Source organism: Uloborus diversus, chromosome 3, assembly GCF_026930045.1.
Source record: "Uloborus diversus isolate 005 chromosome 3, Udiv.v.3.1, whole genome shotgun sequence".
Taxonomy (NCBI): domain Eukaryota; kingdom Metazoa; phylum Arthropoda; class Arachnida; order Araneae; family Uloboridae; genus Uloborus; species Uloborus diversus.
The window spans coordinates 41,937,295-41,959,338 of NC_072733.1; the positions used below are offsets into that span (position 1 = coordinate 41,937,295).

Genomic DNA, 22,044 nt, shown 5'->3' on the forward strand with positions numbered 1-22,044 from the left:
ATGAAGCGTCATGTGCGAGACAAAATTGCCGTTTTCCATGCAATGGCCCTACCACCATTTTGAAAACATTTATTATAATGCCTGCTGGTTAACATGGGACAATGTATTTCTTTTGTTGAACATTAAGTATTCAATGATCAATGTTTCTTGAAAAGACTCAAAATGCATTATGAAATATTTTTAGCGCACCGTATCTAGAGATGACTTACTGAAGCAAGCAGAAGTAGTTTTGCAAGATCTTGGAAGTTCTAAAGCGCTGCTAGAAATACAGTATGAGAGTGAGGTAATTATATTCATTTTTTGAGTTACCATATTGAACAAAATACTTATGTCTCACTTTGCATCCATCTGATGAAAAGCATTTAATAATTATTTCATTCATGACATCTTTTCAGTGTGTACAAATTCATTTGGGAATTAAAATTAATTACTAGATATTTTAGAAGTTTGTTTCCTGTATATGTCCTGACTTTAGATCAATTTGATTTAAAGAATTTTTACTGAAACTAATTAAAGCCATATTTGTGTAACTTAAGGGCATTGTTGAAATTTTCCTTACTGTAATAATCTTTCTTTACGTTTTTTTTTTTTCCAGTTTTAAACATATGAAATTCACAGCATTTCCCATAAATTATGGTACTTCAGACCCAAAGCACATGAAAAAAAAGGAATTAAAAAATTAACTAAAAGAGAGAGAACTATGAAATGAATATCATCATTCGAAAGAATGACCGACACTTTTTAAGAAATGGTACTGCACCATTCATTTTAAGGTCTTTGAGAACGGTTGGTTCATGAACAACACATCCCTTCTTCAGACCCAGTCTCTAACAGTTTGACTGAAAATAAAAACTTAAGAATTTTACAGACCATTGTAAAAGTAATACTTTGTGTAAAAAAAAGACAATTTATTGTCAAACAAATGTGTTAATGTTTTGAACATTAAAATTAAAAGAAAACTGTCAGTATTAGAGGAACTTTGTTTAATCCAATTATTTTGTGATACAGATTTTCCGTTACATATTAAAAGAAAAACTTTGTTTCTTTCAAAATATTGGGTTATTAGAATTCCTCTGTTGTGAGTTATATATTGAAATGCAATTTGTAAAGAGGTAGATATGTTTTTTATTTTACGCTACTTTGGTTTTAAGAATTTTTATTAGATATTAGAACCATTTATTATGTAACTTTAGGGTATTACTTTACTTTAAAAACTACACATTCCCTGACTAAAATAATTTCTTAATGTCAGTAATACAATGTCACAACATGAACAACCGTATGTAATTTAGACTTGTGCCAGAGGATTAGCTGCAGAAACTACATTTTTCTCTTTTTTATCAGCTATAATCTTTTGATTTGAAGTAATATATGAAGCAAATTATTGATTTCCTAATGATTGTTAAAAGGATTGTCTCTTTCTTATAATGTTTGCTCCAGCTAAACCACAATAAAGCTTTTTTCATCCAATTAATTTTTAAATGCAATAAGTCTTGCGAGATACTTATAAAAACTTATGAACAAATAAAATTTAGTTTCCTGAAAAGCAGCTTTTTTTTTTTTTTTTTTTTAAGTTTATTATTATTAAATTTAAAGTTAATTCAATCTAGTAATTTTCCTAAGGGTGAATAACTTCTCTATGTCAAACCTTGCATGACTGATGCATAAGAAGTGTGCGTTGTTTTTCCTAATTAACCAAAATTGATAAAATTTCCAGCACTCTGGATTCGCAGAAAATGTTATATTCAATGTATGAAAACTATTTCAGTTTTATTGACTTTATGAATTTAAGTTGTAAGCTTTTAAGAAATTCGACAAATCTGAATATTTTGTTTGATGCTATAGGTCGGAACTGGCTTGGGTCCCACTCTGGAATTTTATGCCCTAGTTTCTAAAGAGTTACAAAGAGGAGACTTAGATATGTGGCGTGGTGAAAAAATACTTGTTAATAATGGAAAAGGTATTTGAATTTTTCCCTTTTCAATTAGAACATTAATTGTAAAATGGATTTTTTAAATTTTAAATATATATTTTTTTCAGATGTGCCTACTAGTTATGTACATTGCCCTATGGGATTATTTCCTATGCCTCTTTCCCGAAGTGCTAAAGTTGGCTTAGTTACTCGAGTTCGAAGTAAATTCAAGCTGCTGGGAAAATTCTTGGCTAAAGCATTGATGGATTCCAGAGTTGTATGTAGTATTTCATTAATACAAAAACTGTAGAAAACTTTAAATTCGAACTGTTCATATAGATTCATAGATAGGTATGGATGTGTAGACATATGCGCAGAGCTTAATTTTTAACAAAATCAGCACAAGAACCCAATATTCTTCAGAACTTAAATGCATAGGATAACTTCTTTCCGAGCTAGGAAACAGACTTTGTGTTGTAAGAAATCTTGCACTCCATGTATGAAATATCTCTAGGGGGAGAGCATCTTAAAAAAAGATTTACAGACGCTCCACCGAGCAGAACATCTCCAGAGGTACTCACCATCCATGTCATTTTTAGCTCACAAAATGCAGCTAAGAGAATTCACAAATTTAAAACAATGCATTAAAGAAGGTCATGTCTAGTCTACAAGCCAAAAGAAAAGACTAATAGTGCTAGGAAAGTCCTTGGGAAGACTTAAAGGAAAAAAAAGGCTCTCCCAAGATTTGCCAGGGCTTTTCCCCTGTTAGAACTTAAATGGTGATCACTAATTTTTTGCTTGAGCAAAATTTTCAGACTTCTCAGATTAGCAGGGAACACAGGGTGTTGAGTCGAGAAAAATCTCTTTTGCTAGATTTTCTGCATTTTCAGCACACCATGAGTCATAATGACTAGAAATGATTTGCAGAATAATCTCCTAACCAGAAGCTAGAAATTTTTTAATGATGTTCTTTCACTTCAATTCAATGGCTTTACGAACAACACATAAAATGAACTAGTATAAATTGCATACCTTTATTCAATGAAAAGCACAAATTTATATCCATGCATCTGTACAATTTTTTGAAGAGCCAGGTAAATTGATTTTTAATGTGTCAGAATGGGTCGGATGGACCATTTCTCTTCTTGGAGCCCAATTCAAAGTAGCTTTTAAAAAATAATTGTCGAAAGAAAGAAAAAGTAAAAAGTTCGTTGTTTCTCCCGAAGAGAACAGGGAGCAGTTAGGTACATCAGTAATGTTGATACAGTAGAGGTGACTTTGGAGGTAATCATGTCCATGGATTATTCTAAAATTAACAGAAAAAACCTGCTGAGGAAGATCCATGGTGACAGACTTGTGGGGAAGGCTGGTTCACACCTTCCCCACAGCATATCAAGTCTGAGAATCTTATATATATCTTTTCTTAGTTGAGCTAAATTTATTTATTTATTTTTTTTTTAACTTTTTTTTCTTTTTATTTTATTTATTTATTTTTTTGGAGAAAATCTTGATTTAATTTTTAATATATAGTTATATGTCTAACTAAAGTACTTTGGACTATTAATTTCATTACTATTTTCAGTTGGACATCCCTTTGAGTCTTGTATTCTATAAATGGATGTTAAACCAAGAGAGTAATCTGTCTTTAGCTGATATGAAACATGTGGACGATTGTGTGGCTAAGACCATACAGCAGCTTGAGGACGTAGCTAAGGAGAAAAGAAGGCTTGAAAATGATAGATCACTTGTAAGTGTGTAAGATTTTTCTTGGTATACTACAAATAAATTTCAAATAGCTATATTTTCTTTGTATTTCTATGTGATCAAAGAAATACATTGTGTAAGTAAATGGAATTTTGTAATATTTTATTTATCATTAAATTATTAACATGATTTTAGGTTTAAATTTTAACCCTGTGTGCAGTATTGTTCAGCATTGCAAAATCTAACACAGTGACCTGAAATTAATAATCAATACTTATTGCTTTAAAATGAATTTTCTTTGTATTATTCCTCATGCAAGAGTTATAATTTCAAGTTTTTTTACTGGAAATTTTGAATGTAAACTTGTTCTATGTAGAAATAATCATCCCAGTTGTGTCGAATAATTTTGTTTGGTTTGTTTTAGAATGCAGTTACACTGAAAAGTGCCTTGGATAATCTAAGTTTAGATGGTTGTACTGTAGAAGATCTGAATTTAGATTTTACTCTTCCTGGCTTTTCACATATTGAAATGAGGAAAGGTGGCAAAGACATTGTTGTTTCTGTATATAACTTAGATGAATATTTAAAGGTAAGTGTGTATATGATATATATATAGCTCTGCATTCAACCTTTTGACTTTTTCTATTCAATTGCTGCCTGTATTTTCCTTTTTCTCATCATTATTTTTCTTGTAAAATGTTTAAAACTTGTTATTTGACTTGTATACTTTATATATATATATATATATATATATATATATATATATATATATATAATAATAATAAAAGTGAAAAATATTGAAAAGACCACACCAAGAGCCCATAGATGCGCATCGCAGCAAAACTAAAAAGCCAAGTAAATATAAAATTAAGCAAACAGAATTACAAATATTAAACAAATTATAAATAACAAATGATGATAAAAAGGAAAAATGCAAACAGCTATTAAGTAGGAATAGAAAAAGAGTGAATCCAGAGCTCATCAGCCATGGAGGATTCATTAATTATGGTCAAAAGACCAAAATTTTAACTATAAACTAGAAGAGAATGCTTAAGCTCCAGTACATGTAATATAGAGTAACAATGGGCAAACGCACCACTTGTTAAGCTAAAAACAATAAACTAGAGCTCAAACCTAAAACTAAAAGCAGGGGGTTTCGCCTCGACTAATTAGGAAAACAAGTTCCGATAATTAGCCTTCCACGGGACAGTACCTGCCAATAACAAAATTGTCTTACCTTGAAATCCAAGTAAACATATCCAGTCCGTTGTTCAGCATGATAAAAAAGCCTAGCCATTCGTCAACAAAACATTAAAAATATAAAAACCATGTCCAAAAAACAGTCCAAAGACGTACCAGGTCGCCTGTTTCGCACGTGTAAAAATTTTATCCACTACGGTGATTCATAAAAAAATGGTTTGTCACGGTTGTATCATACATTTACACAGTTAAACAGTTTCAAAAGAAGCGAAATGTTCATCGAAGGCTATACTTAAGCAGATGTTTTCAACTAGATTTTTAGGGAAGTTATTATGAAAAAGTAAGTTTTTGAGTACTGAAATTTCTTGCTTAAATGCAGAAATGGTGTTGCAAATTCTTTTAATTCTGATAGCTTGCGAAACAATAATGCCAATAAAAACCTTTTTACTAAGGCAGGATATATATATATACATATTAGGGTGGTCCTTATTTATATGGAAAAAAAATATTTCGGAATTCAACAAGTGATGCCCCCTAGTTTTGTGACACTATAATAAAAAGTAATTTGTACAAAATTTGAAACCAATCGGTCAATAATAACACGTACCCCTAAGACGTTGAACTTCAACACTTTTGATAATTTTCCCACAAATCTTCCAAGATTTTACTTCAGAACCCGCATGTTTTGCATCATTTTGTGCGCTGCTAGTTTTTTAGACACATTACATTATTTAAAGGAGCTTAGATTAGGTTGCTGCGAAGAACCATATCTTCATACAGCATTTAAGTGTAAAACAGCATTAAGGGCCTTTCGTTTCATGTTACGTCAATTTAAATTGTTTGCTAAATATATAAATCTTTCTTTTAGAATTTAAGTGGTATGTGTACTTTATTGAAATTTTATAAATTCTGATGATGGAGATCTTTCCACAAAAATTGAAGCGCTTAAATAATGAAATATCAGGTCTAGAACTAACAGAGGCAAGAACTTCTTTAAAGACACACTCTAGCAATCATCTAAGATATATACAACTGAAGAAATATCTCGGGAATTCCGAGTAGCTGTTCAACATTGGGACCTGAAGCTGTCACTGTAAACCTATCTGTGTTTTGTTTTTCCAGTTACATCTGAATGTAGCTTTGTATCCCAGTGAATAACTAAAAAATCTAAATTTAAATTCATGGAATTTGAATTTACCCCTTGAAGATTTTCTCTTGCTCTGGGATTGATGTGCGATTGATCACAAAGTCATTTGGATTTAAATTTACTGCATCTACATAGACTGTTAACAAATGAACAGCATCTTTGTCTCTAGTATGGAATTTTCTAACAGTGATGAAAGGTGAGCAGATATCAACAGTTTTCAAGTTTTTGCATTTTGGTAGACCAGATATAGAAAAAAAGTTCAACAGGGTAGGATAGATACCCATTTCGGTTTCTAAATATTGTGAATTGCAAGAAGAATTTGATGATAATAAAGGACTATGTACAAAAATAGAAGAAAATTAATTTAAAGTATAGATTTTTACAAAATTTCGATCTGGAATTTTTTTATTTATATTTTAGATATGGAAAATATAGTGCAAATTAAAATACAATAGCCTTTACTTATATTTATAGCATTGAAATCTAGCGACCCTATTTGCTACACCTATTACAAACACAGGAAACTTTGTATATCAACACCCCCAAAGCCTGGAGGAGGCAATTTGTTGTTGTCAAAGATCATTTATTAATAATGGCATATGCCAATCATTTATGGCCTTTAGAATCCCTTGTGTCCATCTTGGTTGAAAGAAATGTTTCACTGCAGATTGGTTTGAAACAAGCGTGGAATAGCGGTATGCCTGACCCAAGGCCATTGGTGTACATGTACCCTCTGTAACATGTAAAATTTTACAGAGTGAAAGTGAGAAAATGGTTGGCCTGGAAGTAGTAACCTCTATTGAGGTTCAAAATTACTTTAATTATGAAACGTAAGAATATATTTACATAAAAATGAGAAAATCCGCATTTTTTCTTCGAAACTCAAAAAAGGGGGCCCTAGGGCTTAAAATTTTGCAAGGATCATTTATTTGCATAATGGAACAATATGGGGGCCTCGTGTAAAATATGTAAAACTTCAAAATTAAGGACCACCCTGATATATATACAGTGAAGCTCCATTTATACGTTTCTCTTTAATATGTTTTTATCAATTATATGTTTTTTTCGTTTGTACGCTTTTTTCATACAGTCCCTTCAAAAACGTATAAATGGTGCTTCACTGTGTGTGTATGTATATATATATATATATATATATATATATAATAAAAATGAAAAATATTGAAAAAGACCACGCCAAAAGCCCATAGATGTGCAACGCAGCAAAACTAAAGAGCCAAGTAAATATAAAAATTATACAAGCCAAATAACAAATCTTAAACAATTTACATGAAAAATAATAATGAGAAAAAGGAAAATACAAGCAGCAATTTAATAGAAAAAGACGAAAGGTTGAATCCAGAGTTCATCAGCCGTGGATGATTCAATAAATATGGTCAAAAGACCAAAACATTAACCTACAACGATAGTGTTTAAGCTCCAGTGTATACAATACAGAATAACATTGGGCTAAATGCACCACATGTTAAACTATAAACAATAAACAAGAACCTAAAATTAAAAGCAGTCTCTCGACTAATTAGGAAAAACGAGTACCAATAATTAGCCTCCCACAGATATATATATGTATATATATGTATGTGTGTGTATATATATATGTGTGTGTATATATATATATATGTGTATATATATATGTGTGTGTATATATATATATATGTGTATATACACACAAGGTATTCCGTTTTAACCTGCAAGACCTTTATTTTCACAACCGTTAGTCCTAGATGTATACTTCCAATTGCAAAAATGTTTAACATCATATACAGGGTTAATATACTGAAGGTTTGAAGTAAAAATTAAAATAAGTCAAAAAGTACAAAATTTAATTTTTTATACTGGCCCCAGGTCCCCTAACTTATAGTTAGGGAAAAAATCTCCATTGAAAAATAATTCCAGCACATAAAGTTTGAAATTTGACCAATATTCACCGAGGTATGAAACACAGTGTTCTGTGACTTACACCACTTTTCACTCGCCATCAATAACACCTTTTTGGGAAAAATTTAGTGGTTAACAAGTGTTTAAAATTACATGTGTGCTTTGAGAGTGATTTTTCAAATTATTCGAGGTTTTGTAGTGTGTTTTTTCGTATTACAGCATAACACTTGCACTTATTTATGAATAGCCATTAAAAAATATAAATACTAGTTAGAGGACCTAGGGCCTGTATAAAAAGATAAATTTCGAATTTTTGACTCATTTTTATTTTTGTTTCAAACTTCCAGTATCTTAACTCTGCATCTGATTTTGAACATTCTTGCAATTAGAAGTATACATCTAGGACTAAGGGTTGCAAAAATAAAGGTCTTGCAGGTTAAAACAGAGCACCCTGTATATACAAGTAGTTATCAAAATAATGGAAACACTCTGTGACAAGTATGTTGGGAATTACTACTCTGCTGTAAATGTTTGGTAAAAAAAGGTGCCTTCTGACTGCAATCACTCACACTGGTGAATCCAGATGATGATTGAGTTCTGTGGTCACCTTTGCAGCTGTTGTTCACTTTTTAGACATTACAATCCCCTTCAATACCCATCGGTTTCTTTCACTGAGCTTCTCCTATCGTCCACTATTTCACTTTGCCGAGCTTGTCATATCGCATTGTCTGTATGCTGTCATGTCTTCAGATACTGTACCTCTAGAAACACCAAAAAGTTGAGATATTTCAGTTGCACTTGCTCCAGGTAAAGGCGCTTCAACAATTTGGCCTCTTTTAAAGTTTGAGAGGTCTGGCATTTCACGTGCTTGGAAAAATTCCAAGTCTTCCAGAATTTCAATTAAGTCACCCTTGTGCAACCAGAATATGTACATTGCTATATATATATATATATATATATGTATATAAAACATACCTAATTTTGTTCTTCATTACTTACGAAGCACATTCAAAAATGTCACTTGTATTCATAAGTGTTTCCATTATTTTGATAACTTTCTGTATATATAAATAAAATTTAAATGTATAGTGCAATTAAGTAAAATCTTGATCTCTTAAAATGCTGTGCACTTTGCAATACAGTTGATAAAAAACTATTTTAACTATATTATCAAATTTTCTTTTTATAAATTTGTTTAAAATTGCAGGCTACAATGCTAATTTTGATCAGAATTCAAGATTGCCATGACACAGTTTGTGTACTTCATTTATAAGAGTTGTTCCGCCTTCATACAAACTACCTAAGTATCATTGCATTATTAACACACAACTGCTATATGAAAATTTTTATTGAGATAATATTAGGAGCTATTATCTGCTTTTGGAGATTATTTTGGATACTATTTTTCGAAGGAGGCTACTAAAAACCTTTTTAATATTTTAACATAGTAGCAGCCGTGTATTTGTAGTGTTTTGCACATAATTAGTTATGGTTAATAGTGAAAAAAAAGGAACCATTGTTTGTAAAAAAAAAAAAAGACTTAGAGATGTGAATAACATTAAAAGTCGGCAAATTGACAAGTTTTGGAAAAATTAGTCCTAAGAAAAAAAAATAACCAAAATTAACTGAAAAGCTTCAAAAAAATGTCCTCTTCATGCAGAAAAATCTTTTCATTGATAATTATCTAAAAAAAATTCACAATCTCATGATTAAAACTAATTTTTCACCATAGTTTGACTAGAAGCTATAAGTTTGCCTGGATATCCCTGACAGGCAAACATGCTTACATGCTGCTTTTTATATGTGTAAGGATTTTGATTTGTACAGTTAAAAGCAATTCTATTTTCTGTTAATTGTATAAGGCTTGAATGAGAAATTCCTCAAGTTGATTAATCTGTAATTATGTTTTCAGCTTTTGACTCATTGGACTATGAATGAAGGCGTCAGAAGACAAATGGAAGCATTTAAAGAAGGCTTTGAATCTGTTTTTAGTTTAAATCAGCTGAAGATTTTCTATCCAGATGAGGTATATCCTCTTTTTTTTTACATTACATGCCTCTTTATTATTTTTTTTCTTTTATATACACCAAATAAAATTTTTGCCCAGTGTCCTAAAAACTTATAGTCAGGCCCTGTATGTCATTAAAAGAGACCAGTAGTAAAATTCAGCAAGTACCTTGTGTGAATAGTATGTTTCTCCAAAGGTTTGATTATAAAATGACCAAAGTGTTCAAATATTAGGTAGACAGCACTTCTGGGTTGCATATGATATATAAGTTTCATCATTGGAAATGTCACTTCTGCAAGTGGAACATTCTTGACATCCCAAGCAATTAGCTTTCAAGTTCCATGACCAATAAGGCTTCAAATCACCTTCCTGATACACTTTAGATCAAGTCTTCTTTGCTTCTTTTCCCTAATGCAACGCAACCATAATTCTGCTCCTTAACTTTCTGTTGCTATTATGCCAGTCACAGTACTATTTGTTTAAATACTAAAAAGTAAAAGTTTTAATGAGATTCTTTGAAATCCCAATTTCTGGCTAACAAAAGGAGCATCAGAAACTTTCCTAAAGAGACAAATTACTATTTCATTACTTTTAACACTTGAATGCCCAAGTAACTGATTGAATGTCCTTATTATGGTTTGAAAGTGCAAAGTGAACGCTTCTAAATTAGAAGTCAAAAGTTCTTAGAAAATGATTTGAGTTATTTAATGCTGTTTAACTTTATGTTTCTCTGAGGGAGAAAAATCTGATATGTACAACCCCCAAAAAAGTATTACATTAGGCTATCTAAAATTAAACACATTAAAAATCAATAAAGACTTACTTTATTCATTAAATGGAGCAAAATGTATGCATGAATTTTGGTTAATATGACCACATTTTTCAGCCAGCTTCTTGATTTCAAAAAAAAAGAAACATTTCAATTAATTGTCAGAGAAAAAGGTTCCATCTGAATAATTGCTCTTGGAGTTTTTAATTGTCTATCATGACTTCATTATTAAGATGCTTAACAATCTCTGAAGTCCCTTCTGAATCTGATAAGGTCTCTTTCTTTTTTTTCATCTTCTTCGATAGCATTTAAATACAAATACAAATGTGATGACCAGCAACAGGCTCTGAACCCAGCTAAGCTGGTCCTAGTCAATTTATTAGTCCCCAATGAAGATCAATGGCCTTCTTAAAGCTATCCACCCCATTGCTCATTACCGCCTCTTCGAGTAAGCTATTCCAAGTGCCCACAACCCTACTAAACTAGTAGTTTTTCCTAATTTCTTAGTTAGCCTGAGATTTAAATAGCTTAAAACAATGACCCCTTTTCCTGCTTAACCCGCAAAAATTAATATTATAGTCCCCTTACTAGTCTAGATACCCTTCTTTGAACCCTTTCCAATACAGAAACATCTTTCTTCAGATACGGCGACCAAAACGGACAGCATACACCAAATGATGTCTTATTAAATTCCTATATAAAGGCAGAAGAACCTTCTTAGATTTGTTTGAAATAGATCTATTGATAAACCCAAGCATTCTGTTGGCTTTGTTACTTGCAATTCTGCACTGTTGACTAAACTTGAAGTCCTGATTTATTAAGATACCCAGATCAATAACATTTTCTGCCTGACTAATGAATGATCCCTGTAAACGATAACTCTTACGCTTATTTCCATGACCTAATGTAGCACTTGACATTGCCCTACAGTAACTGTCATACCCCACTTCTCCGCCCACTTAGTAATATAATCTAAATCTTCTTGAAGCTGTTTTACCTGTTCTTCATTTTCTACAATCCCCATATCTTTTACATCATCAGCAAAACAATTCATGCTTCCAGAAATATTTTCATTGATGTCATTCATAAAAATAATAAAAAAGACAAGCCCTAAAACTGAACCCTGGGGAACCCTGCTTGAAACATCACTCTATTTAGAATGATTTCCCCTCACAATCACTCTTTATTTCTTTCCAGTCAGAGCCAATTTCTAACCCAAAGTTAAGTTCTTTTTTTTCCTATCCCTTATATCAGCTAATTTGCTGATTTATTATGTCATCATCAATTTTCTTTTCATATAATTCCATGTGCATTTATGAGCCCTTGCAAAATTAGAAACAGTGATATTATTACTTTAAAAATCTTTGAATTTGGAAAAATAAATAAATATTGTCACACTTTGATGATTATTATTCTTGGCTTTATTTTATAGTTACTGATTGCGCCTAACTGCAGTCCTTAAGATGTATGGATTGTTTATATTTATGAGGAGAGCAATGTTTCAATTTTCACCACAAACTAATAAAAGTCTCTTGCAATAATTTATTTTTAGATTATGGATGATTCCTTAGCTCATTGGCTGTAGCTTCACTGACAGTGTATATGAAATCCAGAACTTAGTTCTAGAATATTATTGTGTCAGGTTGCATTATCTATAAATAAGAATTTAATGCTTTGCTCTGTCTGAAACTGCTTATCTCAGGGTATATACGCCTTCTGAAAAACTCCTGAACTTTAATTTTTTCTTCTAAGGGCCCTTTAAAACTCCTGAATTTTTGTTTTGACCTCTCCATTTTCCCCCTCTCCTCCTGAAAATAAATTTTACTAGTAAAAGTGCTTCATCAATCTCAAAATAAAACTTTAACAATCGCTAATTTTAATTCCATGTCGGCTCCGTTTAGGCGACCATACTGAATCGCTGGCAGCCAATCAAAACTCTTGTATTATACAGAGCACCCAGTGCTTTTCGCAAAGACATGGGGTGTGTTTGAACCGATTGACTGGTTACTCTGTTCGAATATGCCCGTTAGGGTTACTGATTGTAACTGTCTCTAGAGAACGAACCAAGATATCTATTCTGTTTAACCAGTTACTGAAGATGTCCAATGTCGTTTATGCTTTTGCATTGAATGCATAATCAATTCTAGCCGTGCTTCAAGTTCTATAAAACAGCCTGAATTTTTAGAATTATTAATTGCTAATAAATTTAGCTTTTCACTACCTTCCATTACAAGCTGAAACTAAAGCTGAAATCAACTGTTTACTGATTTTACTTCGGACACATACTTTGGCTTTAAAATATAGTTTGTTTGGGAAGATTGTTTTCAAAAATGCAGCTTCACCTGCATTAAATATCTGTCAGAAACTTTGTAGAGGAAAGCCGTTGCAGTTTCCTACCAAATTTAGCACGTGTTTAATTACATCAGAGCTGTGGCCACATACAGTTTGATTAGAAGATCATCCCTTGACTTCAATTTTAATAAACTTTCGATCACTACCTTTAAATTTCACTGCTCATCTTACTTACAGTATCAGCTGTTGTCTACAATATTCTAATACTCGTATTCAGTCAATTTGCGATAACTCAAAGTCAGATAATTCAAATATTACTATAACTCGAAGTTTTAATAAACTCCCGACCCCTCTGTCTTTAATTCCATTCTAATTATTCTCAATATCTCGAAGTTAACTTCCTTTAACTCAAAGTTTTTTTTCAAAGATGACTCGAAATTTATTTTGGAAGAATGAAAAAAAAAAGAAACAATTGACTATGAGAGAATTAATTCACCTTCACTTACAATTCCTACCCGATAGACCTCTAAAGCAAGAAGTGCACCTGCTGAGCCAATGTACGATAAAGGAGTTATACATTCGAAAATGAGTTAACTTGTTTTCTTTTGTTCTACTGTACTGTTTACACTTTGACATGTTGCTGAACTACAAACTAGTCAACTGACTGTACCTTTATTTAGTTTTATCATTTGTTGATAAGTTCCTGAGAGACAGAGTGAGTTTTCTTTACTATTAAAGATATCTAAGCAAGTACTCTGTCAATGATATTAAAAGAAAAACTTCTAAAGAGGTAGAATCCATGAATCCGAATTTGAAATGAATGAAGATGTGTACCTTTCCTGAAGTAGAATCAACTCTATTTGGTTCCAGCAGTATCGAAATCAAAACCATGCTTTTTATTTTTATCTCAATATTTTTAATTAAACTGTGCACATTTTGCTTAAAAACTTTTAAGTTCTTTTATTTTATTCTTTATATGAACATATTAAAATATTTGATGGTTTTTAATATTAAAATGTCATAAACTGAAACTAGCGATTAGTCGAACTTCTGATAAGTCGAAGTTTTCGTCAGTCCCTTTAGATTCGAGTTATCGCGAATTGACTGCATTATAATTTAAAAATCCATCATCCTGGGAAAAAACAGAGTTTTTCTAGATATTCTTGAGAGAGATTTCTAAAGGGATTCAATCGTCTACAGGGATAAACCCTTCCTGATGTGAATCTCTGTACATATTCAGTTACATTTCAGAGAAGGAACTCACTAGCCTTTTGCAATTGAAAGTGATGCTTTTTCCTTTGAAAGTACCATGTTAAATTTTTTCACTTTAAAGCTATTTAAAACATTTGAATCAATGACTGAAAACCAATCATCTTTGTTAAAACCCTGGAAAGGACTGATTTTGGGACTCCATGATTTATTTATTTTTCAAGAACATTTAACAGAGACTGTTGCCTAATAATGCTTAAAATAGCTATTTTTCAGGAAGATATTTTATTTTCTTTCATAATAGCAGAAAATATTGAAACTTTTCTTAATGAAATTGATATTTTGAGGGTGTTACCTTTTATTTGAATGTGAGTCATTGTTTTAGGATTAGTCACTACCACCAGAGAAGGAATTATCTGTAACACCATTTTCCCGAATTTCAATAATTTTAAAGGCATTTTATTGAAGACGAAGTCATTCTCATTCGACTTTTACTCATCAAAATTTTTGTATTTTTTGTCCATATTTTAGTTTTGTTGATGTCATCTACTTACAATGTGAGCATGCTTTAGAGTTTTGCTTGCAGCAATTTTTAGATCTGCTTCTGGTTTGCAGTTTTTTGTTTTTGTAATGGTACACAGTATTGTGTTTATATTCAGTAGAAGCCTTTTTTTCTTACATCAATCTGCGTGTCATGAAAGGCATTCTAATTAGACACAACGTATCATCTGCATTCTTTTTTTAAACTTCCAAAGCATACTATCTTGTAGATTAGAGGCTAAGAATTTTGTAGTTAGTATTAGGTCGTCGGTGTTCACTATAGTATCTACACCTAAACTTAATGACTTCCATTTTCAAAACCATTTGTACTAAATGCACAGTTTGAAATGTAAAAGATGGTCAAAATAAGATGCGGAGGTTTGAAGTGAAAAAAAAATACACGTAAAAATATGAAATCCAACTTTTTATATAGTCTCCAGTTTGCTAGGCATATTTAGAGAAATCATCTCCATTAAAAAAAAAAAAATACTAGTGTAAAAAAAAAATTTAAACATTTGTAACCAAAAATCAAGGATATGTTTGAGCTCAAAATTGTGGCACATAGAGTGAGCACCATGTAGAGAATGCGATGGAATCATATGGCCCTGTCAGAAGAATGTTGTGTTGTCAAAGAAAAAGACAAGAAAATATTCATTTTTGGACTGCTATTGTAAATTTAATGTCAATTTTATGCTATAGTAAGTAAAAACTATCATTAAATGCTCATACAGTTTGAAAAATAAACTTTATGTGCTTATATAAATGCACTCTAGTCAGCAGCTATATAGTGCCTAAAACGATATAAATTACAATGAGCAACAAAATGCACATCTCTGAATATTGGCTGTACGAATGTCAAATTTTTTGTGCTCAAACTTTTTTACTATGCTTGTGATTTTTCAAAATACGAATTCAAGGACCTGGGACTAAATTGAAAGTTAGGTTTCGTATTTGTTCTCCTTTTTTTTTTTCCTTTTCAATTGGAAGTTTGCATGGAGAGCTAATGGCTGTAAAGATAGAGATGATGAAGGGTAAATATGCATGTGCCACCTATGTGACCACCTAATGTGAAAATCGGAAATAATTACTGAATTTCACTAAACTAATAAATGTCCAAGGATTTGGCTTATCTTTTGTAAATTTTATTTATAAACATTAAGAGACAACATTCAAGTTAGAATGAACAATTCCATAGCCTATCTTTTATGATGCCCTGTACTTGTACGGTGTTTAAGAATTATCTTCATACACAAATTTATTTTCATCCAAACAACTTCTTGTCTTTTTTCAAATGAAGTTGCATTGCTTTTGGGTAAAAGTTTTTATTTGTCTTTCCTGTTTACCAATTTTTATAACTATGTTAATAAAAATGTAGTAAGGGATTGGTAAATGTTCTACTTCCAGTTCCTTATTTGCAAAATCCTTTCTTTGCTCCCTTTTCTAGATTTGGTCCTTTCTTACCCAAAAGATAAACTGAAAATCTGTTGAGAGCCCTGAATTGAAGAATGGCTTTTCGTATTAGATTTGATATAATATAAACTGTATCAGACAACATTGTTTTGTGTCAACAACAGAACCTAAGAATATGTCAGTTCAAGAGATTTTGATTTTTGTTAGGAAAATAATATGCCATGTAAATATCAGTAAATTTTTATGTACTCACTGATTTGGTGTTGTTAATAACTAGGGCTCGACCGATGGCATTTTTTGGCCGATGAGCCGATGCCGATTGTTGGCCGATTGTTCAAAGATGGCCGATTGTTTTCCTCCAAATGGCTGATGGCCGATGGCAAAAAAAAACTAACAGAAATAAATTGATAAGATTATCAGATTTAAAGAATCATTGATTCATTTCATTTTACTTTCTTTCGACGAATAAGGAATTGTAATCACAAAATATATATATCAGATTTTGACCTAAATTTATATTTTACGATCACCCAATTTAAACTTCACAAGTTTTTTCGGCATATCTGTACATGCATATGTACCTAAGAACATATAGATGACCAAAATTTCCATTTGGAACTCATCCTTAGTTAATTATCGCAAACTCACTTGTGATGTGATGTCTTCATCCGCGTAAACTTGCGTCACTCAAAAACGTTATGAAATAGTAAGTTGAAAACTCATACGTACGTAGTATGATCTAAAAGTTTGAGGCAAGCTGTATAAAACCTTACCCTGAATAGTTCACATTACCGAAGCACATCTATCTACAAAATTGTCACTTTGAACGACTATGCACTTCTGCCAACGTTCGTATAGCTTTTAGAAGTACTGGCAGCCTGTTTCGCAACTTCCTGTAAGGCTTTAACTTCATCGTGAGGAAGAAGGCGACTTTCATGCTGAGGATGCACGGTTTGGTTTGTCAATACATAATGACAAACAAATAACATAACGTTTCGTCGGACTTAGCTCCGTATGACTTTTACCTGTTCCCTGCAAAAAAGATTTGCATGGACGCCGCTTTCTTCCGTCAGGAGAAGATAAAGCTTCATCACAGAAGGTAGCGAAAAATGGCTTCCATGAGTGTTTCCAAAAGTTATATGAACGCTGGAAGAAGTATCATAGTCCCTCATGGCGACCTTTTGAAGGTGGATGTGCTTTGGTTATGTGAATTATTCTTGGTAAGGTTTTATACAGCTTGTCCCCCGAACTTTTGGATCGTAGTACGTACAATCTGTATAGGGTGTAGTTATGTTTTTCCTTTTTTGACTGCTGTATGATAGAAGATGAAGAACAACCAAAAAAAAAGAAAAGAATAAAATAAAGAAAGAAAAAAAAGGAAGAAAAACAAAGAGACTATTTAATAACCAATTGATTTTTTTAAATTGAACATATAACTAAGATTTCAGTAATATTGTCAAAATGTATGGATTTAGGTACATTAAACATAGTTAAAAAACATTAAATTATGTTTTATCATTAAAATGAAAATTAAGAATAAAACTATAATACCATCAACAAATAACGCAATTAAAGTGGAAAAATTGCACATAGACATTTTTTAGTCATCAAATTAAACAAAAAAGGTAACAGATAAATTTCAATATTAAATCATATTAGGAATATTTTTATATTTATTTAAAATTTATGAATAGAAAAGTTTGCATTTTTCATAAAAGCTATAAGAGTGACATAAATTTTGCTGAAAAAAGAAATAGCCATGAAAAGAGCAAGGTTCTTAAAACGCAACTACAATAAACAAACTCAATATTTACACCAAGTTAATAACTGAATACATATACTACTTGATCTGATGTTTGCACACGTAATATTGAATAATTTGATTGTTTAATCTTTTATGAAGCACTACGAACAAGTTCAAATTAAATTTATCAATTTAACAATAATTTTCTGAAATTTAAAAAATTGCATAATAGAAAATCCTTTAAACTTTTCTATAACATATTATTAAAAATATGATGAAAACGAAAATAACTTATTCATTGATTTTATATAAATACATAAAAATAGTTACTTATAACAGAAAAAAAAATCGATCGCTATTCATGATGCAAAAAAGAATTCGCATTACGAAATATAGGTGAAACAAATATAAGAAATACGCAAAATGACATTTCATGACCAAAATAAATAAACGTTAAATATGTAAGAAATGCTTGACACGACGAGGGTGGGTTAGGAGGGTCACCCTTTGATTTTGGGGTAACTCACAACATTAAACTTTTTGGCCTCATTTTTTTAGTACAGAACCGCTGCCACCAACGCCTCGGAAGAGTTTCTGAATCTACTTCAGCACTTACGAAGAAAAAATTCAAAAGTCCCTTTGATTTCCGAATTATGTCACTATTCAAAACGTCTTTAATCAATTTTGTTTGATTAATTCTCTAAATTTTTCCTAAATAAAAAATAAAGCTTGAAAAAAAAAAAAAAAAAAAAACTCTAATTTTATGAATGGTGTTACTTTTAAACAACTCAAAAGTACAACTACAGTTTAATTTCAGAAATTGAGGGGGTGGGAGGAGGGGCACGCAAGTGTTCTCGGGAAATACAAAAAATAGTCGTAAAAAATAGAGTTCAAAGTAATCATAAACATTGAGCAGAAAAACTCTTTTAAAACTTGCACCCGAGTTTGTTTTGACGCGCAGGCGCGATTTAAAATATAGCAAATATTGCAATTGCACGAGAGGCTCCATAACCGTAGGGACCCGAGTTACAAAAATGCTTATGATAAATGTTTTACATTTTCTATGATACAGAAATAGGGCTCCAAAATGTATTTTGACGGGCCCCAAACTTGTAGCTCCGCAGAAGCGATACAAAAAAGACTGCATTACTGTGATTCATATTACAAATATCGAAAAATTAAAAATTACCGTCGGTTCAACGAGAATCTAACAAATGAAGCAAAACCGGGTTTGCCATCTCATATTTCTTTCCATGGTCTCCAATTCGGCAATATATCATCAAATGATCGTCAGTCTGAGGTGCTGTATTAGTTTTGCCTTGAAATAAGTAATTAATAGCCACAAAAAATGAGTAAATAAGCTTTTTAGAACATTCGATTGAAAACAAGAAGGGAATTGCACAACTGGAACGTATGCACATTCCACACGCGAAAATTTAGCCTTCTACAGCTTACCATTTTTGAGTTATGACTTATGAGAGATACTTACGTACATCCAACCGCAAGAAACAACGCAATAATTAACTTGTTTGGTACCTGAATGCAGTATTAAAAACTCTTTCAGTGGTGATTAAAATAAAAATTCATACTGAAATTTAAGTAAACAATTTTATGTGAAAACAATAACTCACTTTACTTTGTACTTTAAAAAGTAAAACAACAAAGGTCCTTTTTTTTTCCAAAAACATCGGCCAATTCCATCGGCTTTTCGATGTTTTTTATGGCCGATGGGCCGATGTTTCCTGCAAGTTAGCATCGGCCGCCGATGCCGATGGCTAAATTGTTGAACCATCGGCGCCGATGCATCGGTCGAGTCCTATTAATAACATACAATCTGATGACTTTTAAGCAAGCTCCCACATCCCGGCTGCCAAGAAAACCAAATGTCAGCTGCCAACAAAACCAAATATCCACCACCAATAAAGACGAAAGAAAACAAACACGCAACTGAGGACAGTTTATGTGACAGAACTAGTTGGGTTTTTCACCCTTCTGTATCTCAGCTGCATGAAGACCCCGGAGTTGATTTTTCATATACTCGATCTCTAGTAGCCCCTGACGAGGTAAACCGAAATACAATCCCCAGGAACATCAGGGGGGAGGAATTTAAGTTAAAAAATCGCTGTTCAAAATGTTTTCTCTTTCCTTGACAGGGCTACAGCCCTGACGAAAAGAGGGATTAAGCTGAAATTTCACACACACATTCCTTGTGTTCTACTGATATGCCTTTTGTGCCATTTGACTCCCCTCTTTCCTGGTTTTATCCCCCAAATCAAACCTTCCCCGGGGGGGTCTGTAACAGCCCCCTGGGGGTGATTTATTTTGTATACATATTATTGGGGGCCATTCAAGACATATACAAAAATTCAATCCCTGGGGTCATCATGGGCCAGAGTAATTCAAGTTTGAAAATCACTATTTTTCCCTAAATTCTTATGTTTTTACTCTCAGCTCATGATGTTTGTCAATGTCTGACTAAAAGTACAAGGTTAAAACTGATCTAACAGTTATTCAAACGTTGTTTTAGGAAATGAAATTCAATCAAGACTAAAACAGATCCAACAGTTGCACAGATCTTCTGACGCATCCAAGTTGAAATTATTTAATGGCTTAGGTTTTTTTTTTTTTGGCCATAACATACGTTATTTTGTCTTTTTGGTGAACTTTTAAACAGAACAAGTAGTTAAACAAGACAAAGAGTTCCGTTAAAATGAAAAATGATTGAACGAAAAGAAGCCATCAAACTAAAAATCGATTTTAACCATTAAAAGCGTGTTAATAACCCCCACCAGCATAAATAGTTTGTACTTTTCTGCTACAGATAGGTGATGAAGCATATTTTTCATGTTTTGACAATTACTTTTATTTTATCCATTATTTGTTTAGAGATACCATATGTTGTTTTGTCTGAAACTAAATAAAAAATAAACATGGCTTGCAAATAAAATAGCCTGCAAGCTAAATAAAACATAAAAAAACTTCATGAAAATGTTGAATCATCTGTAAAATAAACTGCATTAGAATTTTTTGCCTAAATTGTAAAATATTCCGAAACAAAATAATTTAAAATATAGTATTTTATTATCCAAGCAGTTTTCTTTGCAACAGAGATGATACAAGGATTGCAATAAAATTGCAATGACCCAATTTTTGCCAAACAAACTTAAAATTATATTAGTTGGAAGATAAAATGACGTAAAATTAAGCTTGCCGTTATTGTTCCTTTAAAACATAAAATACCTTGTTTTAATTGAAAATTTATAACTTGAAATTCTCAATTCTAAAAACAGACAAAATAATAATATCAATGCAAAAAGATGTGATAACTCATCAAAAACAACCCTGTTGTAAAACTTTCCCGCCAAGAAAACCTTTAACTCTTCTCCACACAAAAAGGAGGCTTTCATCCAAAACCTGAAAACCTTCAGCCTTAAAAAATGATATCTAGTTTTCCTGCTAAGGGATCTGCCAAACTATCATCTCCCTGTTTTTCCCTTTTCATCACTTCTTTCGCTAGAACCTGCCCCCATCAAACAACTCCTCATCGGTGAAGATAGATTCTTTAAAATTGTTTTCAATGGTGTTTGGTGGGAAGCTTTGTAAAGCGGGGTAGTTGCTGGGTGAGTAAGAACTAAAAGTCTTTATCAGAACCCCACCTGAAAAAAAAATTTCTGTATTGAACCTAGCAATTGTAATTGCTATGGACTGTGCATGCAACATTTTGCTCTTAATTTTGATGAGCTTAGGACTTTATTTCTATTATAATAACAATCAACCACCTCTCAGTTAGGCAGTCCCAGTGTCATTTTTAATGAGTGAGGCACTTCATTATGAACCACTAGGCGGTTAATTACATGTGTACAACCTTGAATATTGAAAAATGGAATTTTCTTAATATCTTTTTGAGGTTACATTTTATAACTGCTATTTATTTTTCAGTTGGAATACTTGTTTTGTGGCAGTGGACATATGCAATGGGATATGAAGAATCTTGTGGAATGCTGTCGTCCGGATCATGGTTATACTCATGATAGCAGAGCTATCAAATATCTTTTTGAAATACTGAGTAATTATAATCAAGAACAACAGCGTCTGTTTCTTCAGTTTGTCACAGGATCACCTAGGCTTCCTGTTGGAGGTAAAATTATCTTTGTATTGCTCAGCCATTAATTCTTGTTTAGTACAAATCAGTTGAAGAAAATGTTTTTTTACT

General features: G+C 31.9%; 1 protein-coding gene across 6 annotated transcripts in view; it reads left to right on the forward strand.

Moving 5' to 3' along the window:
• Positions 1-22,044, forward strand: part of LOC129218440 (E3 ubiquitin-protein ligase TRIP12-like) — a 246,296-nt gene that overhangs the window by 219,089 nt on the left and 5,163 nt on the right. For all 6 annotated transcript variants that reach the window (XM_054852706.1, XM_054852710.1, XM_054852708.1 and 3 more), the window contains 7 exons: positions 185-283; positions 1,846-1,960; positions 2,041-2,189; positions 3,495-3,659; positions 4,041-4,205; positions 9,772-9,885; positions 21,771-21,969. In XM_054852706.1, coding sequence (XP_054708681.1) covers positions 185-283; positions 1,846-1,960; positions 2,041-2,189; positions 3,495-3,659; positions 4,041-4,205; positions 9,772-9,885; positions 21,771-21,969 — 1,006 coding nt within the window. The remainder of the gene's footprint in view (positions 1-184; positions 284-1,845; positions 1,961-2,040; positions 2,190-3,494; positions 3,660-4,040; positions 4,206-9,771; positions 9,886-21,770; positions 21,970-22,044) is intronic.